The sequence below is a fragment of the Varroa destructor genome, unplaced genomic scaffold, assembly GCF_002443255.2.
Source record: "Varroa destructor unplaced genomic scaffold, Vdes_3.0 BEIS01000007.1, whole genome shotgun sequence".
NCBI classification, from domain to species: Eukaryota; Metazoa; Arthropoda; class Arachnida; order Mesostigmata; family Varroidae; genus Varroa; species Varroa destructor.
In genome coordinates this window covers 23674395-23697155 of record NW_019211460.1, presented here as the reverse complement: position 1 = coordinate 23697155, position 22761 = coordinate 23674395, and the positions used below count along the sequence as shown (strand labels likewise).

The following is a 22761-nucleotide window of genomic DNA, read 5'->3' as shown; positions in this document are numbered from 1 at the left end:
ATTTACCGGCTAGCTAAAATGATCGATTATTTACTTAATTGTACTAACATGACAAGCGAGGGGCTGGGATGATAAATTGTCCTGGTTCTATCTGTAGGACGTTGTATGAAGCTAGCTGTATTGCTACAAGCCTTAACAAGAGAAAAAGGCCTTTCCAGCCAAGCTACATTGGTTCACTAATTTGCTTTTAGTTAAACAGATATTTTAACTTGCTGTTAAGTATTTATGTTTACAGACCACGACACCTGAATTACGACAGGCTTTGGCGGGCTGTTTGTTTCTAGTAACGGGCGTGCGTCATCTGTAGTTGTTTGTATCAGACAAAAGTTAACACGTGTCATTTTTGGAATGTGAGCGAAGAGGAGCTATTATTATGAAATCCCTACGCAGTTAACAAGCCCCGACCGAAATTATAAACTTCTTAGATCAGCCCAAATCGACATTGTACCATTTCCCAAATGAGTGTACGGCTGCAGAGGAAAAATTAAACAGTACGCGAACTTCAAAAGTCAATTGCAGCCATCCAAAAGTGTATTTTCAATGGTCAAATGACAAGTAAGCGCACGACGCCGCCACGGATTATTGGAAGCCACACAAATGCCCACTGGGCTTAACAAGACCTAGAGTCTCTATTTTATACTTCGTTTTCGAAAATTGACCAAAATTAACTTGTCATTTATGCAAAAATTAGCCGAAAAAATTATCCCTGGCTAGGTCTTGTGGATATCGGGAAACTCCCAGCCAGCGTTCGGGTTCTGAGTGTCCTGTTAGGGCGACATCATGTCATGGTTTTTAATGCAATACTAAACGTTTTATCTGCATGTTCTTCAAACTGTTTTGCAACTATCAATAGTCCATTGTATGAATGAAGGCCATACGTTTTCCAGCAAGATGATGGACTATACCATGTAAGCCGTTAACAAGCATGTTTTGGGATAGGTACATATGGCTATCGAATAACCGAAATTTCAACTATAAGAGACGTTTTTGAGCAAAAGCCGAATTAGTGTCGACAGAACATCTTTAGTTTACTCAGTCGTATAATTTACACTTCTAGCACATGTAAGAACTAAGTATTTCGACTCAGTCTTAGAAACGAGCCATAAGAGTCTTACGGCCTTTATTTAGATGCCGTACCAAACATTTCTATTTCGTAGCTTGTTAGTGCACCACCCATTTTTTGCAGCCCTGTTACTTCTGTGTTGTTGTTGTTGTTGTTGTTGTTATTGTCACTTGCTTGGTTGTGTTTCTGGCTCATTTATTTGCTCATTACTTACTGCGATCGGCAGACCATAGCGACGTAGTCCTGAACGTGGGGTGTATCTGGTTGTTCGTCTTCCTCTTCAAGAAGGTACACTATTGATCTCTGGTTGTGTAGCAAGGAACTCTTGTGAGGCGGCCCCGTTCGGCCCGATGGCTGCGACAGGTGAGGTAACTGGGACAGATGGTGCCCAGCCGCTGTTACAGTCGGACCTGCCCCTGGTTGAGTTGCGGCAGCTGTGTGCGGGAGCTGCCCCGCGGAACGGCTACCATTGCCCACGCTCAGCTGGTGCACCAGCGACGCATGGTCTTCCACTCGGCTACTGTAGACATTTCTGACACGTCACTTTACCCACTTCACTACTGAACTCAGACCTCATGCTTTCCATACAGTCTATCTAGATACAGTCTACCTAGATAGGTTAGCTCACTGATACTACGACACCTCAGAAAAAAAACCACTACTACACTAGTATAATAATACTAAGAAGAATACGATCATTGGCATCGGGTCACAGCTATATGTACAGACACACTATGTAATATAACGAGTTAAACACTACAATATACGACGCAACTGCGTACATTCGTTATGATGCAAAAGTATGCATTAGGTAGACGTGCACGTAGAGCGGATTACGGAGACGAGAGTAGAAGCGAGGAAAGATAGAGAACATGCAGATGAGAGGAATCAATAACTCTGAAAAGTGTCTAGCGGTTGTATGGTCTGCGCTAACACTAGAAAGAAATTAAACGGACTCATTGTTTTGAACTTCAGAAGAACGAAGCGATCTGCGCAGAGCGAAAGTAAAGAGAAGACAGGTAGGGGAAAATAATAATATAGATAGCCTCACTCAGCCATATACACTGGGTCATCAAAAATTAAGGTTTAGGTTAGTGTAGAGTTGCGGCTATGCCTACATCTACAACGACCAAGTATATTATAGAGATCAAATCGAAGATATTGCGTTGGTTTCATTGCTAATCAAGCGGAAGAAGAGTGTCTTCTTAATTTAAATACAGTTACTTGATAAAAATAGATTACAACAATTTAGCATCTTACCAATGTACATGATTAGCAATCCAAAAGTTTGACATGCTAAAAATTTTAAAAAATTGAGAAGTGTCTTTCTAGCTTTTTCTATATATATATAGAGAGAGAGTTTACACCTATGTGCAAGGAATGGTAACTTCTTCGAATAAATATCATCTGATTTACGTTATTTACTGATGTTAGGTAGGTTGCATATGTGCGGTTCTATCCACGGTTATATTCGGCTGTTGTTATTTTCCGTTGCTACAATCTACTCGGACTACGAATTTTTCGTTACCTGTCGGATTGAGAATGCTGCAAGAGGGTCTCCTGAGCGACAACAATGGAAGGTGTAGAAACGCTTTTCTGCAGCGATGGGGGCGGCAGTTTCTTGCTCAATACACCAGGTGGGAGAGGCTTCGCGAACTTGGGCGGCACTGGAGGGGGTCCGCCACTTTGAGCCCCACTGCTCGGAGCTGCTAGCGCCCCGGTCTGCGCTGACTGTTGCGGCATATCCTCCTGGCAGCGATGAAGGAGCAACATGGTCTGCAGTGCACTCGCCCCAAATAACGGCAGACACGTATCAATACCCGATGCGGATACCGGAAAAGGCAGAAATGGACAAAAACGAGGACGAAGGAACCCATTTACCAGTAGTCGAATGAGTATCAACGGTAGAGGGCCCAATGACCGGCGAACCCAAAGAAAACGTCTACCAAGACCAAAAGGCATGTCACCTAACGTTAAACTGTGTTTCGACCGGGCCAACAGTCCACTAACAGATAACTTGTGCCATCAATCATAGTAGACACTGCGGACTGAGCGGGGGGCGCTTCCGCGACGAAGCGACCACTTGAAGAACGAATACGCCTAGCAGATTCTGCTGGTGCTACCGCTGCAGCCTTTTCAGATATTTAAGATACGCGTTCCACTTACTCTGTGTGCGCATAGGCATACGCGTGTGTCCATACGCAGCTTGCTTGCTCTGATAATCGTTCGGCTGCAAAGCTGCAACAGAGCGACCCAGGGCGGGCCCACTATGTCAGCCGAGCCCGATATCAAGGCACACGCTGGCCCATGAGCAATATGGCATATTTGCATACTGACTAGAGATCGTTCTGGTTCTTCAATGAGCTCTGCAGTACATGGCAATGAATAGATAATTGAGATGGCAGAATAAACAGTCCGTACGCTTACGCTTTTGCGGTCTCTTTTCTATTTCGATTTATATACTTTAATGTTTAGAATGCATGTACGCAATACATGTGTTATTAATGAATTGTGACTAGCGATAGGTGCGTGGCTTTATCGTACACTTACCTCACCACTGCTCGCCGACCTATGCTGTCTCGGGGAAGGAGGGGGTTGCATAGAGTAGTTGTGCTCGCTAGAGGGCAGTAATTGTAAGGGCGGCAGTTGTCCCCGATGAAGTGCATCCGAACCTCCAATGCCAGCTGTTACGTTACCTGCTGGGATTCCGATTGCTGAGCTCTGGGAGACAATCGGCGAACCTGCCTGAGTACTGCCGCCCCCCGCATAAGTGCTTGATGTGGTCGTTAAGTTTGAATGAGACGATGAAAATGCCCCGCTGGGCGGCTTTCCCGCTCCCGGAGCTGCTACGGCTAGTCGGCTGACCCCAGCCGATCCGCCGACCGTCGTCTGGTTCTCTGCCGATATTCGGCTGATATCTGTCTGCAGTGAAATAGTATTGCCTGACGCCGTGGTCGAGCTGTCCGAGGTCGCTGATGATGTCGGAGGCGCCCCCTTATTGGTGCTTGAGGTGTGAAGTTCTGAACTCGAATTACTTGCGCTGTCTGGTCCCCCACCGTCGCATACGCCGGCTGATTTTAAACTATTCAGACTTACACTGAGAAGCACGCACGAGAGCACGACCAATCATTTAAGCTCTATCTCAAAAATATTCAATCTATATTTAGCTCGTAATATATTCGATTGTCTCATGGCTCGTAAAAGATTCTGATGTCTGTTTAATGCCACTAATAAACGTACACAGTTTTATATTCATGTGACAGTTACTCAAGTGGCTGATAAAAAACAATCAATTATATAAACATTAAGTAGATAAAAATGTATTCGTCAGTGGACAAAGGGGAAATATTTATGGGCCTTCGTTATTTGAGATTATAACGGTTATACATGAAGTCGACCAGAAATATATCATACGGAATCTGTAATGACGATATTGCGACTTCAAATATTTAAGCAATTGTGAATAGGGTGACTCCTTGGATTTTATCGCCTTCAAAACAACGTAATGCTTTTCAAAGGATGATCGCTTTAATCCCCCGAGGGGAGACAGATTGTCCATAAATAGTTGTTCCTTTTCAGCTTTTACACATTTACGTCTGTCGCGAAACCACGAGGAGCAACCACGACGTCTTCCGCTCGTTTTTCCAACAAAAGTCTCGTAAAGAATAGCAAATAAAAAACAAAACCGATAATAATGTCCCCCTGGTCTATTCGCGGCTGGATAGCCCAGCTGGTCAACGATGTGATAAGTGTTTGTCAGCAAAATTCAGTAAAACAGTGAAAAGGCATCGGTAATACTGAGATAGTTTAGTCGTAAACCAGTTTGGACATGTACCAGAGTTAATGGGCACTGCTTTGCAAACGATCTAAGTACAGAAACAACACTGTTTGCTCCCGCTAATATACCTCATTAAGGAATTTATTTGAATATTTGTTTACCTTTGTTTTGATCTCGTGAAGTGGGACTGCGGAAGCTGTCTAATAAATGTTCTAGCGAAAAGATACACTGAGGTATATAGCACTGCTTTGTAATGGTCGGATTTTAGCCTGTGAATATTTTACTAGAGCGTCGCTGATGAGAATCATTTGACGTTGATTATAAAGATAACTTCATTGTAGCAGTTCTTGTGACCCTACCTGAACAGGAGGAACACTTTATGATTAATAGATTGGTAGCAATAGCATGTTCTTTTGTAGATGTTCACTCGGGGTATTACCCTGAATACTGTATAGCACTACGTAAACGTTCCCACATTTTCTTCCAAAGTCGTTTTCGGTGCTCACACATAACCCTTTCACACTGAAAAGCCAAGATTTTGCGACCTTCGACGCTGACGTTTCGTAGGAAGTCCGAAGATAATTCTCACTGAACCTAGGACTGGATCGCTTCGACGATGTATACGCGTTTTAATAGAACAGAAAAGCAAAAAATGTATGCAGCCAGTGAACATGCGTGTAATCATTTGTGTTCGGCTTGTAGAGGTCTACGAAATACGAAGAAACATCTAGTTCTCTATACATTAGTCCATCCATAGACTTGAAGTTATCTTTATGTTACCATATCATGTCATTAGTAGATAATTGTAGAACTCCAAAAGACAGAATCAACTCCAAGCAACCCGTACCAAAAATCGGTACGGACAATCACCTGACCATGTTTATGATGCCTGTCATTTAGCAATCGAAAAATGTCTACATTAGCTCACGTACAATCAGCGGATGACGGTTGACAAATGTTCACCTCAACCTAAGGCTAGTTTCACAGCATCGAACGAAGACATCGTTTGGTGCCAAAAACCGATAGTTAGTAATTGCGTCCCTGTTTCTCAATGGTGAGAGCCCTAACAGAATCCCTTGTTGGCTTTTTTGGAAAATAGGTTGGCCAAAACGATTGACAACACCTCGTTACTAGTACAGTCTTTTTACGAACGGAAATTGACAAGCTGAAGGCTATACGAAAGACCATTATTTCTCAAGCTTTTTAGATAGAGGATGAGTCGCTGCGATGGCGGCAGTTCTTAAGCAGGACAAACATCGGTGCCCGTCCTGCCGGTCTAATTTGGAACGTATTATGAAATCATAACAAATACGCCGAAGCTCAAAATGAAAGGCGAAGAAAATAGTGGCCTTACGAACCCGGTGCAGAACAGACGCAAGCACGCATAACGTACTCAAGAGATCACCATTGATCCAACTATTATTATCGCTATATCTATATGAGATTGGTTAATACGTGGTGCTCTTCTGTGCGAAAACGATGCCATCGGACGGGAACGAAACAGGAAGAAGATGATAGTTCTGAACAGATTTTTACGTAGAATTATGCCCATACCTGCACTGGGTATTATGGGCACTCGTCCATACGCGATATTGCTGGAACGCGAAATGACCAGTGCTGCCAGATACCCTGACGAGATCTATAAATTTGTGGTGTAGCAATCGACTAAAAATGGCGTAATGATTACCCGACTATACTTCACGGCCTCATCGCCACGCTTCAATCATAACCTGGATGGAAAAAAGAACACCTAATCACATAATTACATCAGCACATGTATTGTCCAAATTTAGCTTGCCGAATGGCTCGATGGTCTAACGGTACTGTAGCTTGAAAGTTGTGTTTACTATATTGTAATAATAGACATGAATTTATTTCATCCAGATGATAATGGTGCGCTTCCAGCAAATCTTCAATACATTTCTTGGGTCTGTTGAAATGGGCTTTGAGGTAGCCTTGATGCTTTTTCGCAATGTACGAAGAAGCGCAGGACTATATTGTGCGTTCATATGCTAACGTATTCGTGTTTCGTTGGATAAGTCAGCACAATTTTGTATACTGCCCCTTAGGCCGTAATTCGTTATCTGAAATTACTAATTTATTTTATGCTCCATGCAAAAAGTTAATTGAACCACCATGCCACCTTTGTCAACTTAAAGTGATAGCACAGATCATCGGTGGATGCGGGACCGTGGACAGGCCCAGAAAATCGTAAGACGCCGTGACCTAACTAGCTTCACCCTTGAAACTAACATCTAGTTTCTCCGCTGATATACGTGAACCGCCGTCAATTTTTTCGTTGGCCTGCCAGTCGACAGTCTTCTCTAGGACAGCTTCTCCAGGAAAACCTGGCTAGCCAACAATCGCGACAGAACGAGCTGCTTTTCGAAACATCTTCGCCGTCAAAAAGCGAACCGAAAATAAGCGCAACGCCTCGTTTGGCACTTCCTTTGAGGCTGAGGCCGATCTAGCTTCTGCTCGGTTTCAACTACTCAGGTTGGGTCGACCCAGAAGGTAGCAACAGCAAGAAGTTTTATGAAGCTTTTTAGCGAAGCAACTGCGGATTGGGCTATCTGTGTGCCATTTCTGTGATCGGGTCCCGGTTCACAAAGACGCGACCATAACATCGCTGTTCGTATCGACATGTCTTCCTTCAATTATGGTATAGCTATCATGGATCGAGCAGTTCAGCCGACCGTTCCAGACTTTTTTCTATATTGAGTGCTTCATATGCGTTCGCCCGTTCTTATTTGCCGCCTACATAAGTATCAATTAATAATCAAACTCGTTAATTTTTGTCATACACATACATTTATTGATATCTTGGCATACTGTGCTTTAGCATTTGTGTGCTCCTATAGCATACAAATGACCACTTCACGGGCTTGGCTGAAGCTGATGTTCCTGTAATGGTATGTATGAGCTTTAATTAATCAATGATTGAGCGTGCTGTACATTATACAGTATGTTATTGCCATTCTTCGATTAGTTATCGGCTCTACAGCCACAATTAAAGTTGAAGCTAAGGCATTTTAAAGATAAAATCGTCACAGTTTCAGCTTTTCTTGTCACGAGCGATACGCCACGCCGCCTAACCATAGGTGAAGAGTTATACGAAGATTATTCTACACTGGATAGCTATCATCGTAATATCGTTGCACTCGTCCATGCCGCTATTGTAACGCTAGAGTGCGCATCCTAGGAAGGAGGGAAACAACTTGCTTCAGCAGTAATCGTATTGTTACCCCTTTGCGATCGCGTCCTCTCTCATTGAGGTCTTACTTTGTTACACAATAACAACCAACAACATACCGAAACCGTAACTTTGCTACGGGCATTGCTAAAGGACAGTAATATTAAACAATCCAATAGCGACGCTTAAGTTTCGTCATTTCTCGCGAACGATAGGATTACTTCGAGCAGATTAAGCGTTCTTGCGCACGTTTTCTGTCGGGACAACACGTTGGCCTTTTCCCACAAATAGGGAAAACCATTTCAGAAATAGTTTGATAGTACAAAGCCGTAAAACTCATCGTTGTTCTGAAACATTCAAGTTCAACAATAAATAAATATATTACGGACCTTCGCACAAACAACCCGACTATTGACTTTGCCCTATGCCCTGCCTGCATCAAAAATGCACCATGAGTGTCTAGTACAAATTCAACAGATTAATTCTGCATAAAACTGCATCACATAATAATCACACTCATTTTGCCCTGTTCTTTTCCATACGAACTTGTTAGCACTCTGTATAATAAGCAAATGAAGAAGAGTTCGCTATCCTCGTATGCACAGCTGGTAGATCGATGAGGCAACTGCATTTTTTTTTTCTTGTTCCATAATGAGCTGCTGCAAAGATTCCCCCGCTGGTAGTCCCGCAACTGGGAACTGCAGACCAGTGGCATGACAAGGGGCTAGTGTTTAGGAAAATTACGTACTGACAGGGAACGAGCAAAGAAAACGAAACAAAAAGAAGGAAGAAAGAAAGAAGTGCTGCTAGCCGCAGTTTCCTGCGATGCATTTCGTGCATGACGTACGTCTACGTGTAGTTCTAGCGGCAAACGCTTAACAGTGCATGCACAAGCACTCTTTAATTTACTCCTGCGTTCTTGTTTTGTGACGGTTTCTACAACAAGGCAGGAAACTTGCTAGCGATATCTGTAAACTTGAGTTCGCGGTTTCGCTCGCTTAACCAGCTCGCCAATAACCAGTGTTACTAATAACTACCGTCGTCGTCGTTTCTTAATCCTAACTTACTTCTTCGCTTGCTCCTATCGCCAGTAATCGTTCTACTTAAGAGAAAAAAAGGGCATCCTCCGAATCGACACACTAACCCTACTGGCAATCATCAGCTAGTAACATGGCGTTCAGAAAAATCGGTCCTACAGAAGCATACGAAGCAACCTTTTTAGAATCCAGCACGGGGATGCGGACAATGAAATCACAGTACAATTTAATACTTCTTTAAATTTTAATTTGTTATTGCTATTGCATTGGATGGAATGAAATCATTTTTATTGTTGTTTCCCAATGACCTTTGTTATCTGACCAATTTAGTGGTAGAGGTCAGGGTTCGACACTGAGGTTCGAAGACATGCTTTTCATCGAGAGTACTTCCGACTGTCGGCTTTTCGGAACTCGCCGTTGAGAAGATAAGTTCGATAGTTTATTAGTTGGAATTCAGATTCGGAGTCCTCTGGCAGACTTAATTTGAGCCTAGACTGAATATTGTATTATTATGAGAGCCGAATTGCATTCAGTCGTAAGCAACGAGAGTGTTCAGTTAAAATGAATGATACACACAGCGATAAAAAGGTATACTTTTAAATTACTACTTCCTGATCGTCTTTATTTTATATATATATATATATATATATATATATATATTATATATGTTTTTTTATACAATTTAACAGTTCATAAATACACGTACTTTCCGAGAAGAGTTTTTTTTTGACTCCAGCTGTGTTTTATCATGTGTCCCACCTTTTCCGCTCCTGTTTCCAGAGCCACTTAATAGATCCCGAGCCGATCTTCGCTAGCCTACTGCATAGCCTACAGGCTTAGCGAGCCCAGCCCTTTTAAGGCTAATGTGACGTTGATAACAAAACAGCGATTTACTCTTTTTCCACATTGACTCTTCATCGTCTTTCTCGTCGTTTACCAAACCCCTACCCGATCCGCCTTTGGCCTCTTTAGATACCAGTGTTCTCGACTTTATTGTCATTCGCGCACCCGATAGCGCGTTCACTTTTTATTCGTCGTCGACAGCCACACTATTCGATAAGAAAGTGAAGATTAGTTATCTTCCGGGTCTTTGTTCCTTTCGTTTTTTTGCCCAAAACCACCTCATACGTACCCCCTTGAAACGCTGCTTCGTCCTCCTAAGCAGGGCTCGCTAAATCCTCTAACCGAACTTTTTGCTAATGCTTAGACACTGACAAGCCAGGAAGGAACACATGGACAGCGGAGTAGCAAACGTACAGGCGGCTTACGAACGGCAAGAAGAGACCACTCCCACGGCTGCCGGCGAGGCTGTTGATCTGTTTCTAGAGTAGAACGCACGTACTGACTCTGTCTACAGCCTGTTTCCCCAGCAGGGAACACGAGTAGAAGGCTAACATCATCACACCCTAGCAGCAAACGAAGGAACCAGAGTACGCGAGAAATGCTGGCTCGTAATTTAACTCAGTCTGATAGAGTCTGATACTACCGTTGAGCAATAGCACCCTGGTCAAGGTGCTACTGCTACTGCTGGCTATTTTTTTCACTCATTCTCCCTGACCTCACGCGAAGATTACAATCAGACGGACTTCAAAAGCAGAGCAAAGAATTTATACAAGATATTCCTGGCCAAGTTTATTATCGTGATCTACTTCACTGTTGCCGGTAACTCTACTTGCTTGAATGCAATAGAAACCTTTGCTGATACATGCGTAAACCGATACATGAATCATCATATTTTATCAGAGGTTTCTGCTATGTGTGCATTAAATCTTTCCGAGTCTTAAGTCCGCTAATGCTTTATCATGGCTTCAGACGGCTGGCTCTTAGCGCGAAGCCTAACGCGTTTACGTTTAACCACTCCGCGTATTTCTAAGTTTCGTAAGCAACGTTATCATAACTGCATTACCACAAGGTATGCGTCCTATGCTATCGTCGGTATTCTCGTCGAATATATGTATCGCTACTCTTGTACCTGTGGACACCTGTAAGATATCGCTCGAGCTCGGTGTAGTTATGTTTAACTTTGCTCTCAGCTGTTGTTAAGATAAGGTCGCGAGCACTACATGCTTGAGATTCGAGCCCGGAAGACCGACACATTTTACATGTCTGTTATCTTTCGGTTTTTACTTTACCATGTGCAAGCGGCTTTGAAAATATAAGACATGGTACATTTATATGAGGAAGTACGAGGTAAAACAAAGTTTCCATGCAATGGAGGCTAAGGGGAAAGGCAAGCAGGTGAAGCGGAGATGAAGTCTTGTACTACGTTTTCACATATGCAGGTAGTTAGTTCTGCGTTTCGGTGGGTCTTGTAACGATAATTGTTCTAGCCCAGTGAGCTATATGTTCAGATGTACCATTAGATATCATGTAACGCATATAATTAGATTCAATCGTGCACAATTAGTACGTTTCTGAGCGTGTTTTAAGCTCCAGTAGTGAATGCTTATTAGGGTGCTGAGTATATATTGATATTATAAAAAGCTTAGTTTCAGGATTGATTTTTTCGGATATATATATACACACCCATGTATCGACATGGGTGATCTAAAATCCCTAAAATGAAATAAATTACATGCCTTTAATAACTAATGAAGCGAACGGATTTGAAACCGACAAGGATAGCACGCATACGATCCTCGTCCTATCGTCTTTAAGCCCGTACTAAAGTCTTGAAGGCCACGGTCGTAGCAGTCATTCAGCGCGTAGCTCGCGATCACGATGGTATTAATTATGAAGACAGAAAGGCCATGCCTCTTCTGTCGCTCGAGTCGAGCTATTCGAACGAGAAACCTTAATAGGATAATCGCGCTTGAAGACAAAATTCGAACTATCGATTTTTCATCAAGTTGCAGTCTGACATAACATCAATATACATTCAAAGTGCTCTCGTGCAATTGAGCCTATTTCGAATTTAGCTGCACCGGAGAAGATCGACTTTCTTTTATGGTAAATAAATATGTGTTAGTGGTAAGTAACTTTCTTTGAACTGAAACTTTTAGGCTTCGTTTTTTAGCCAGGTCCGGTTAATCCTAGTTTTGCTATTTATTTTGCAGCTTCATGTGTCCCGATGAAAAAAGGACAAAAACTGAAAATCAGGATAGAACGGCTCAGTTTCATTAGCGTGACAGCATTTTGTACGTTCATTTAGGTTCGATTACGAACCCTCGTCATTGGACTACTACCAATAACTGACAGCAAGTAGCAGCGATACTATAAGGGAATGCACATATACAAATACTTCGTGAGGTTTATTAACGCAGAACGTGTCATACGTCTCCTTTAATGGCTTTTTCTATAAGACTCACCTCACGGAAGATCCCATTAAATATAGAACGTAGTGCCTTAAAGCCCTATAAGCAATGAGTTCTCTTATTCAAAATTCAACATTTCCTAGGACAACGTTTTGGCGTGTTACTTAATTCATCAGACATATTGGAAACGGATTTTTCCATGCAGCTGATTGCAAAGTATTTTTATTATCTATTCCTTTAATTAGCTATTACTCTTTCTCTCCCATTAAAAGGGCAACTTGCATTATTCGAAATTAGTGGAAAAGTAGCTATTTCAATCTTTTCTTGGTTAAGAGTAGTGACCCCTTGAAATGGATCCATATGTGTACCTTATAAAACCGCTGTAGAACCGAGATAGATGCAATGTCACCGCTATCGGCGTAGCACGCAATAAAGCCTCATTTTCTGATTCATCGGCATCGGTCCCTGCGCGGAGCGAACTTACGAACAGGTTGTATCATAACTGTTGTGTTATGAAGAGGTTTGCACGAAGGAGGTTTTCAGAAGATTCTCTTTTTTTTAGTGAGTAATTAAAGGGGTAGTATTTGTTATCGAAAGATTTTCTAGGATTAGATGAGAAGCCGACAGCTGTCGTCAACAGGTATGGTCTGTGACCCTTCCTTAGCGGATAAAAAGGTGCCAACTTTAGTTCTTTGCTACGATTCCATGTCACGATTTTTATCATGTCTCTTTAGTGAATACGATTGTTTTACTAAGAAAAATCTGTTCGAGCGTTGAGTTGAATAAAGCGGGAATAAATATATTTGCATTTATACATTGTTGATCTACTCGTATCGGCATACTTGTGTCTACTTGCAGCCTATACCGAGATTGTATACCGCAATGTCCGAATCATCAAGTACTACGAGAGTATAACAGTAAAGTCTCATCTTTTAGCAAAGAAAACAACGGAATAATCAAGTATGTGCTTATATGACGAAGTCTATACATCTAGATTTCAATATAAGCACCTCGTGAGGCGTATAGTAGTGATACCTTTGACATTGTGCTTTACGTATACGATTATTTTATTACTATTAAAAAAAACATTAAGCTGTTCTGTCGATAATAATATTTCTTATTATACTACTGCAAATTTTCGAGTAAACATAATCAGTAACTGTAAGGTGATGTAATTCTACGTACCCTGTTACGCAAACAGAAGAGTGTTTTAAAGGTCTTTTAAAAACAATCCTCAAAACGCATTCGATTGTGAAATGATTTGTATTAAGGCAGCGTACGATATGACACTGAAGCTTATATATGTGATAAGAATTTTAGAAGCTGTTTGTAGTAGTAGTAAACAGTCATTTAAGACCTGTGGATAAAAACTGAATTTAACCCGCAATCTAAACCCCACATTTTTTTTGCGCTTGTGCGCAAGTGCAAGCGATGGTGGGAGTTTTCAACGTTACGAAAGAGGACCGTTTTTGCAAAAGCGAAAAACTCGCAGTTACTGCGGTTGCATCAGTAGTTAATTTGTTTTTATCACTGTTGCTTTACCTTCTCTGCAGTTTGATCGGCGACTTATGCGCCCGTCGGTTGTTTACCGTCTTGGGGCTATCATGGGTTCCATGGAGCAACGGTAATGTGATGCCTCCAATGATGTCGGTCTGACTTATAATTGCGTCCGTCTTACTCAAATCGGTCCAGCTTTGCCGCCTCGAACTTTCTGAATTCTGGCTTTGGAGCTGACTTCGCTTTGCGAGTCGTTGCGCGGTGTTCCCGCCGATTGAATTGCCCTGAAAGGGACTGTGGCGTACATCACTGGCGGAGGATCGCCTCGATGACGGGTTTGATGCCTGCAAAAACTCCTACGAGAAAAACATCAGGAGCATTTGTCAGCTACCGGAATGCCGATGTTAACAATTTAATATGTATTGACTTATTTATATAACATGTAGTAATTCATATCGCTAATGCCTAAAAGAGACCAATTAGTTGTACCGGCTCTTGACACTGCAGCGCAACTCTTTCATATACAAACAGCTATTTGTCTGTGAGTAATGTTTCAATTTCTATCAAAATTTCTTTAAAACGAACCTTTTGCGTTCGGAACTGGTCACTTTCTGGGTAGCGAATAGCAGTGACGTTCCAAAAAGGGATAATTAATGAAAGAGGTGAGACAGCGCTTCTTGCGTTTTGTTCGTTTAAGAGAGAAAACTAAATCTGGAGAAATTAAGAGTAAGCGAAGCTGGTTAGGCTTATTGCTGATTTCACAGCTTTCCATGCCTACTAGTTACCTTGCTGGATGGATCCTTCTGAGAATTAACTGGTGTTTCGGCATTAGGTAATACTTTTAGTTACGAGGAACGACCTAACCCTTTCTAGACGTGATTTATATACGTAAAGCAAAATGAACTGACATCATCTCCTTCCTTGTACCCAAGAGAGCGTATCTATGCGTATCTAAATGCTGACAGACGCTTTTAGCCACAGAATGAGCATACAAACGCTGGAAATTACAAATAGCAATAGAGCAAATGTTCCTGCACGTGGCTTGCTCCCAGACCCTAGCTAAGGTCTGCTCCTTGATTTCGCACTTTCTCGCTCACCCCCGCCACTTGCATTCGCTCTCTTGCTTTCCCGGCTTTTCTGAGTCCTCATGGCCCCTAAAAACCCATATCCCAAAGGCAAGTGAAGCAGACTCATTTCGTCTGAAGTGAGACGCATCATTGGCATTTTTTGTAAAAATGCTCTACCCATGGCAATATATGCGGTCAAAGGCACGGCCTCGGTGAGAGCTTCCTTCCTTCATATGTACATTAGACTTAAGACAAGCCTCCTGACGAACCTCCTCCAATATGGAGATGACCATTCAGAATAAAGTTTAGCGTGGCGCAGTTCCTTCCATTCTACTACATAGACTGAGTAGAAACTACACGTTTCAAGGGACGACCTCGCTTTCTGGCTGTTTAACCAGTTTCAGTTGTAGTAGATGGGCCTATGAAGGAGGGAGGAACAACCGGCAAAAAATTTGGAAACAAAACTAACTTGTCCCTATCTTATGGTGCAAGAATTGATTCCATAATTAACTTCTAGATCCAAGCGGTAAAATGCCATCAATGGCAATGTAAAGCATAGATAATAATATGGGCACGATGCAAAGTACACTAGCACGTGTCTTTGCACCCAAACGTTTCGTTTTGAACAACTCAGCATATCACATAGATATATCTCAAGACCGAGTGAAGTATAAAACGTGCCTTATACCGTAATAGAGCCCTAACAACGTGAAACGAAAATCAGTCAAATGGAATGACCTACTGATATGTGGTGTACCGACGAAACGATACTTCCTTCCCACACGAATACGGGGCCTCTCAAATATAAAAGGTTGGATCTCGTTTGCTCAGCGAGGTCCACGCTCTCTATTCAGAGAGCAACACATGGTGGGGGAGGGGCGGGGGGGGAGGTAACAACACAAATGTGCATTAGAGGACCGACAAATATAGCCAATCGGAGCGGAAGAATGATTGTCAAGGAATGTAGAGATATAAGAGTGTGAATAGGTTCGCTTTAACGTTGAGTTTTCCGGTTGTCAAGTCAAACAGCCCGTGCAGAAAAAAATCACTCGGTCCCTTCCACGCTCTAGTAGCGAGTCGACGTTACCTGTCCACATTTCCAGCTTTATTGGGCATAGGGCAAAGTCGCCCATGTCACGCTCTCTCTCGACGACCATTGCCTGTCAACACACGTTCAATGCGACCATAAGTACACGTACATCAACAAATGCACTCGGAAAATCCACATGGACGCGACGATACAGTTTCTGCGCTCCACTCCATCCCAATTCCGCTCGCTCTTCTATATCAGGTAGCGTTCTAGCATACACAGCCACTTTAAACACTCCGTGCGGGAAAGCGTCTAGGCTGCTAGCAGGCCAACTTTAGATCCCCGGTTTCTGGCTCCAGTAAGACGTTATCGCGGCGCCAAAGCCTATCGAGGGTGAGGCTGGTAAACGCTAACAAACAGTTTGTAAGGCCATTCAGCTCAGGCGAGGAGCGATCGCTGCTACGTTGGCGAGTTCCAAAACGACACCGTTTTACCGCTGTAGCTCACGTTGTTCAGCAAACGGCGTCGACGAAGCGTGGGGAAAACCCTCAGAGTCTACAAGATTTACTGATAATTAATACTGATGACGAGGCCAACTATATCGCTATTTACCTGCGAGAACATTGTTGATACTGATAGGTGGGGTTGGCTATTTTAGTGGAAGTGGAAGGCCAAGATACCAAGATCGTGACAAGTTGTGGATGCTAAGATAATCCGTGGCCTTATGCAAGATGGCATACGCTACTCGCTTGCCTTGTAACAATAATACCTTGAAAGCATTCATCAGTAAATGGTATGGCTATAGATTCGCGTTTTTTTCTTCCTATAAAACGAAGCACTATGTAATAGTGTTTGTTCCACCCGGAGAGATAATTAAAAGTAATACATTTGAGCGGCGAATGCATGTACACGCAGCGACATGTGTGGATAACATGAGTAATCTGAAATGAGCCATTGTTTCCAAATTTAGATGTTCTGTTTGGGAAAAGTTCCATTTTGCACTTAGTATAGGGACTGGTCAAACGCCCATTACTTGCAGTACGCGGCGTTTAACGTTCCGCTGGTACGTGTCAGGCAAAAGCTGCGTTAAAAGCGGATCGAGGTCTGCTTAGCGACAACAAACATCAAGAATGGGGAACGTTTGCCACGCGACGCTGCTGTGACTCATATGAGATTAAAGCGTGCCGCGAATATCTTAACCACGCCATCCTACATAGCTCTTAATATATTAATTATAGTACATATAGCACGAGTTTTCATAACAAGAAATAAGGTCAAACCTTATGAAAATGGATTTGTTTTGCTTAGCAGAGTTCGAGTCACACAGGTTCATATGTCGGCATACTGTCACTGCCGTTCGGCAATTCAATAAATTTAAAATACATTGCTTTCTTTTTCTAGATACGCCGTCAGCGACAGTCTCGTTTATAAGCGATACATTTTTTTCAATAGCTAAGGCAGTAAATTTTTCGATTTATCGAAGACGACTGTATGTTTACACATCTAGGACAGAGTATAGGTTCAACAATCAGATGTCGTAGCACAATTTACATTCACACATGTTAGCATTGCAAGGGGTATCTATGGTCTGCCATTATTTTTTGTACAGATTTAGCGTATGTTAGAATGAAATAGTTCAGGAAACAGCTAAGCCATCATAGGACGTCGCCCCATTCAAATATTGTCCCATTGCTAGCAGTTTCTTCAATCCCGCATTATCCGGGAGAGTTCCTTAAACAATCATCCTGCTCATGCTGGAATCATGGGAAGTACGTGTCACATACTATTGTATCATATACAAACCAGTATTTATCCAAATATATAACCGGTTAGGCAGTTGACGAAAGTGCCCATCTCATTCACCTGGATAGTTTGTTTGGTTTGCAACCCCCAGGTTTCTTTAGATTAAAGTCGGTTACTTATGGCTACTTGGAGCCTCGTAGATTATACCAGTATTTTCTACTTACAGATATTCACTACTAGTTTACAAACGCAAGCCATATGGTGTCTTGATTCGAAGCTTCTTGCAAGCGGTGCTTACTCCGCCAAGCAGGTTGCGTTAGAGAACTACACAAACCTTTGTGAGATTCTCATTAACAGACGGATATTTTAGTTAGGATGAAATCATGATTTGATATTGGATACTGTCCTTCTAAGGGGAGGTTAGTTGAATCAGATGTTAGATAGCTATACTTTACCATAACACGGTACTCCGTAGCGAAGCTACGGTGGACTAGCTATGGTCTCTAATTGCCGTTTATCCTATATTCCGTTGCAGCTAGACAATTTGTAACATTACGTACGTTATTGTATTGTTCCCTTACCAGCTGCGTGTTGCCTTCGCACTGCTTACCTGTGAGCTGGCCGGAGTGATATCGTTAACGAGGATCTTGACATTGTTAACGGCCTCATCGTCATCATCGTCCCCCGCCGGAGAACTGCGGAGCGCCACCGAGTCCAGCGCGGAACTAGACACAGATGACTTTTTTGAATTTACCTGCGTTATGAACAGGGCACAATAAAAACAATCATTATAACAAAAAGCGTATTAGAAGCTCTATAGCTACAATAGAACAGACATAAACCGTTAGAGCAAGCTAGAAAAACGTATTATAGACAGAGTATAGGTAATCATTTGAGCTAGTTAATACAGTCACCAGCATTTTTCATATGTTAACCTATTGCGCATAAGCAAAAGGGTAGCCTATTATTGTGTTTTGCTTAGAGAAAATTACTCGCTTCTTGATATCACAGTTGCCTGTTATCTGGGGCTCCTACAAGCTTGAATTAAACCTCCAGAACCTAAAAAAAAAAAGAGTAATTGGTCCTCCATTCTAGAATAAATAGACAGTAACTTTTCTTGCTTTGGGTTAGTGTGTGGGAAGTTTCTTGAGGTAGGGACGTCATTCCCAAAGTTTGGTTCCCAGTAGCGAACCTCGAAACGTCTGAGCCGCTGCTATTACCGCAGCGAGCTTAGAAGAAGGAATCAAGGACGAAATGTACTGCAAGCCTGCCGAAAATTTCCAAAAAAAGGTGAACGGACGTTCGCTATTTCACTAATATCATCCTAATTAAGATAAATACGAGGAGGAGGGCGTTGATGTATTAAAAAGAAAAACAGCCAAATTACTTTTTGAGGGCTAAATATTCCAATAATAATTACCCAATGGAAACCACTGCTGACAGCCGCTACAGAAGCGAGACTGAAAAATCCTCAGTCTTTAGACAGTTCTACTCAGTAGTAAAAAGCATATGTTGCTTGAGCGTTACGTGAATGAAAAGGAGAAGTATTTGTTTATATATATATATTGGCAATAGAGCATCATTGAGGCTTTATACTATATACGAATAAAGCATTAGAGGGACACTTCAGATCGCGTATAGCAACAATAAACTATTAAGCTAAGTTACTTACTAAACAAAATACCCGGTTGATATTAAATTACTTAGGTTGGAACATGACTAATTCTGGGCTTTTTTCACCTAGAAAACGACGTTTTAATCAAATTTTAACAGCATGTTTATCCACTGTCACTTTCCACGACGTTCTTTCATCTGTCAACCGACTTATTTATTCGTTCTTTCCAGAAATGTTCTAGTCTGGTCTTAGGCAACTCGTCTTTTAACAATTAAAACTCATTTCATTAACCAGTAACCAGATAAAGTAAAATTATTGTCCCCGCGAGGTCCGCAAAACCTCTTGCACCCACCCCAGCTCATTGCCACGACCTGGCTTTGTCGTAGAGGAGGTCATCTTTGCCTCATTTATTGGCTCTCCTCTGTTGAACAGCTCAGTTCACTTGATCTGATTGGGACGTATATAAATTTTTGTTGGCCACTTTATACTTTTCAAACATTTTCCGGTCTCTTTCTGACCCCACCAAATGCAAATGATTACTTTCTGAGAATGAAGATCTGGCTCAACTCTCAGTTTGAACGTCTTCATAGAGTTGCCCATTATTTTCTCTGCTTTATATCGGTGTAGAAACATTTTTCATGGCTACCTATGACAATTCTGTGTAGAAGCCTGTTACTATAACTGCGTGTTGTTTAATGCCGGATGAGATGTTAAAGGCCTCCTTCCTTAAGATGTGGGGCACCTAAATTTCTAGTTTTTGAGTAAAATGCTCAGATTCTAAGGTAACCGTCAATAATCCGAGGATTACGGTTCAGTTTTCACCTCGATTGACGAATTGTTTGTCAGTCGTCAAAACACTGACCTCAACTGGCCGACCTAGGTGGAGTGCACTCTCTAGCTACGAGACGCTATTCTTGAATTTCACAAACTATCTCGAGCGTCCTCTCAATTATGGCTTCTCTGCTTGATCAAGTACAAATAGTCGTTACTATTACGATAACTTGACTTCGACAAAAGGTAAAATGGAGTAGGTGTCAGGAGTGCATCTTCACGGCTGGAGCCTGAGCTCGACATGAGGTCACTGTATTGCATAACGAGATTACCGTAGACTTACAAAGGACAGAGTTTTCTCAAACGGTATATATAAATATATAATGGAGAGAAACAAAGGGAACATCAGAGACAAGTTTCAAGAGCTTAGGTTACTATACGGTGATATAAGCATGTTATATTAACTTGTACGACTTATGTTATAAGACAGGTCGTACTAGAATAAATATAATATGAATAAAATAACTAAATATGGTTGAATGTAGATCTATGTATGCCGTATGCTAATAAAGAAGGATTACATATATCCAAGGGAGTTCTCCTGAAACGATACTACAGGATGAGGATTGAAAAAAATTATCTATTTACAGATTTCTGGAGGTTTTCTTTTCAACATATTACTCAGGCTTTTTGTCGTCCCGCTCGTTCAGCTCTGTGGATGCCGTTCGTTGCCGTTTTTTGGCAGTTCGCCATATAAAAAATCGCTGAAATTCATAGTATTATTTTGCCACATTGCACATGTTCACTTTAGGGACACGCAATGCCCTATAGAGCAAAAGCAATAGATTTCATTCGAATATACCGTCAATGGCCAGCCACCGCACCTCACATCAGGTCAGATCAGATCAACAAGGCAGTATGAGGTTCCGCTACTGTTATTTTGTTATGCTGCACTATACGATAGGCCAGACCATGTCGGGTCACGTACCATCAAGCGAGTGGCCTCGTTGTCCGGATGCATCGGAAGTTGTTTGTGGTGGCCTGTTGATGTGGAGGCGCGTGGTAGCTGAGAGCCCGGCTGTTCTTGCTGCTGCAAACTGGATGAGGTTAGCGGTGTTATTCCTGCCGATGAAATTGTGGATGCGGAGGACGATGTCTGGCCGTGGTGCGTGGAAACGGGGTGGATCTCTGCTTGCGAGTACGAGCTGTGTACCCCCACAGTCCCCTGGCCCGCTGCGCCCGCTGCCGCCGCGCCGTGCACGAGGTGGTGGGGGATTGACGGACATGACGAAGACAGCCGACAAAATGACGGACGTCTCAGCACCTGTGCGTACATTTGAAACGGTAGCATGACGAACATATTAATCCACAAGTCGGTTTCTCGGATATTGTTTCGTATATAAAAATAGATACGACAAACATTTTGATAAATTAATTTTTACACGATAATAATCTTACGTAAGCAGCGAATTTTGTATATCTTCAATTAGCTTACATTCTCTCCTCTTATTGCCAATGTAACTGAGTCATCATAAATAGCAACTAATAGATTAGTTGCTATTTACACAAACGCATACGATATTTGTGATACACTGACGATATGCTGTGGCTATCGCGTTCTTTTTCCCATTGAAATCTGCTCTGACAGGTTACTTTATTCAGCTAACAGGGCTGACGATAGCATTAACTGAAAGTGTGAGCGACTATTTGCTCAGTCCTACGTTCACAAGCAGAAAATAGCGGGCTGGCCTAGAAACTATCAAGTATGAACAACTAGAACTTCCAGCTTCTATCCTTATGAAAAATAACCGGGCCACTTGTCCGTTGTATTCAGAGGCGGTGCAGGACCTGGGCTTTGTCCCTTTTGTGCATTCTGCACGCCCCCAGCTCCTGACTACCTAATCACTGAGCGCATAAGCCAAACAGCTAATTAGCAACGACATTTCTCCTTGACTATTTGTATGAGCCTTACGAATCATTGTCGGCTTGTGCTGATAAGAACAGGCGCATAGAAGCCGCTCAGATAAGAATAAGCGCCCATTCACAGGGCTTCTAGCAAGATGGCTCCCCTGCTACGTATTTATTAGACATATATACCGCGTCTATACTGAATCATATATGATCGACCGACCCCTTTACGATAACAGTACGATAGAATTGGAGGGCAGGATATGCTTATTATGTGTATATGGCGACACTATTGAATAACACCTGGAATAGCTCACTATGGCAGGCAGCGCCATTTTTATGTGATGCCATATTGTTAGCTAGCTTAACCGTGATGTTATTCGGATAGCATGCTAACCTGAGACCGACTAAAGAGCAAGTTCTAACCGATAATCCTAGTTAGAGTTCTACAACAGCGCTAAGGTACTAAATAGTCTAGGAAGCTTACCTAGAATGTTAACAGATGCGGCCTAGAAACTCATTATGACGGAAACGAAAACAGAAAAGAACACACAAGACGCTGCTATAACAAAGCAACGATACCCTATATTTTTGAAAAAATAACAAGCCTTAAGAGAAACGCTTTAAGTAAGTTGCAGAAACTACCTGTGGAAGGTTTAACTACGATCACAACAGCCATGGGGTTTGGTTTATTCTTCGTTTCCTTCGAACATTGTCGAAGATTCTGGATCGTATTTTGTTGTCAGTCGGTTGTAATGGCTATAGCTCGACCCAGGTACGACGAAATTAATGGAAGGTACAGGGA

The 22761-nt window shown here is 42.2% G+C and overlaps 1 protein-coding gene across 19 annotated transcripts in view; it reads right to left on the bottom strand.

The window, feature by feature from the left end:
- The window catches only part of cyst (rho guanine nucleotide exchange factor 18 cysts), a 223300-nt gene that overhangs the window by 62848 nt on the left and 137691 nt on the right, over nucleotides 1–22761 (bottom strand). For 14 of the 19 annotated variants that reach the window (XR_015316507.1, XM_086974227.1, XM_086974226.1 and 11 more), the window contains 6 exons: nucleotides 21037–21372; nucleotides 18273–18416; nucleotides 13868–14178; nucleotides 3614–4160; nucleotides 2592–2839; nucleotides 1278–1595 (listed from right to left, as the gene is read on the bottom strand). Coding sequence is in view for 18 of the 19 variants with exons in the window: in XM_086974227.1 (XP_086830353.1) it covers nucleotides 1278–1595; nucleotides 2592–2839; nucleotides 3614–4160; nucleotides 13868–14178; nucleotides 18273–18416; nucleotides 21037–21372 (1904 nt within the window). In the remaining variant the exon portion in view is untranslated. The remainder of the gene's footprint in view (nucleotides 1–1277; nucleotides 1596–2591; nucleotides 2840–3613; nucleotides 4161–13867; nucleotides 14179–18272; nucleotides 18417–21036; nucleotides 21373–22761) is intronic. The other 5 variants (XM_086974223.1, XM_086974225.1, XM_086974231.1 and 2 more) reach the window with 5 other exon arrangements.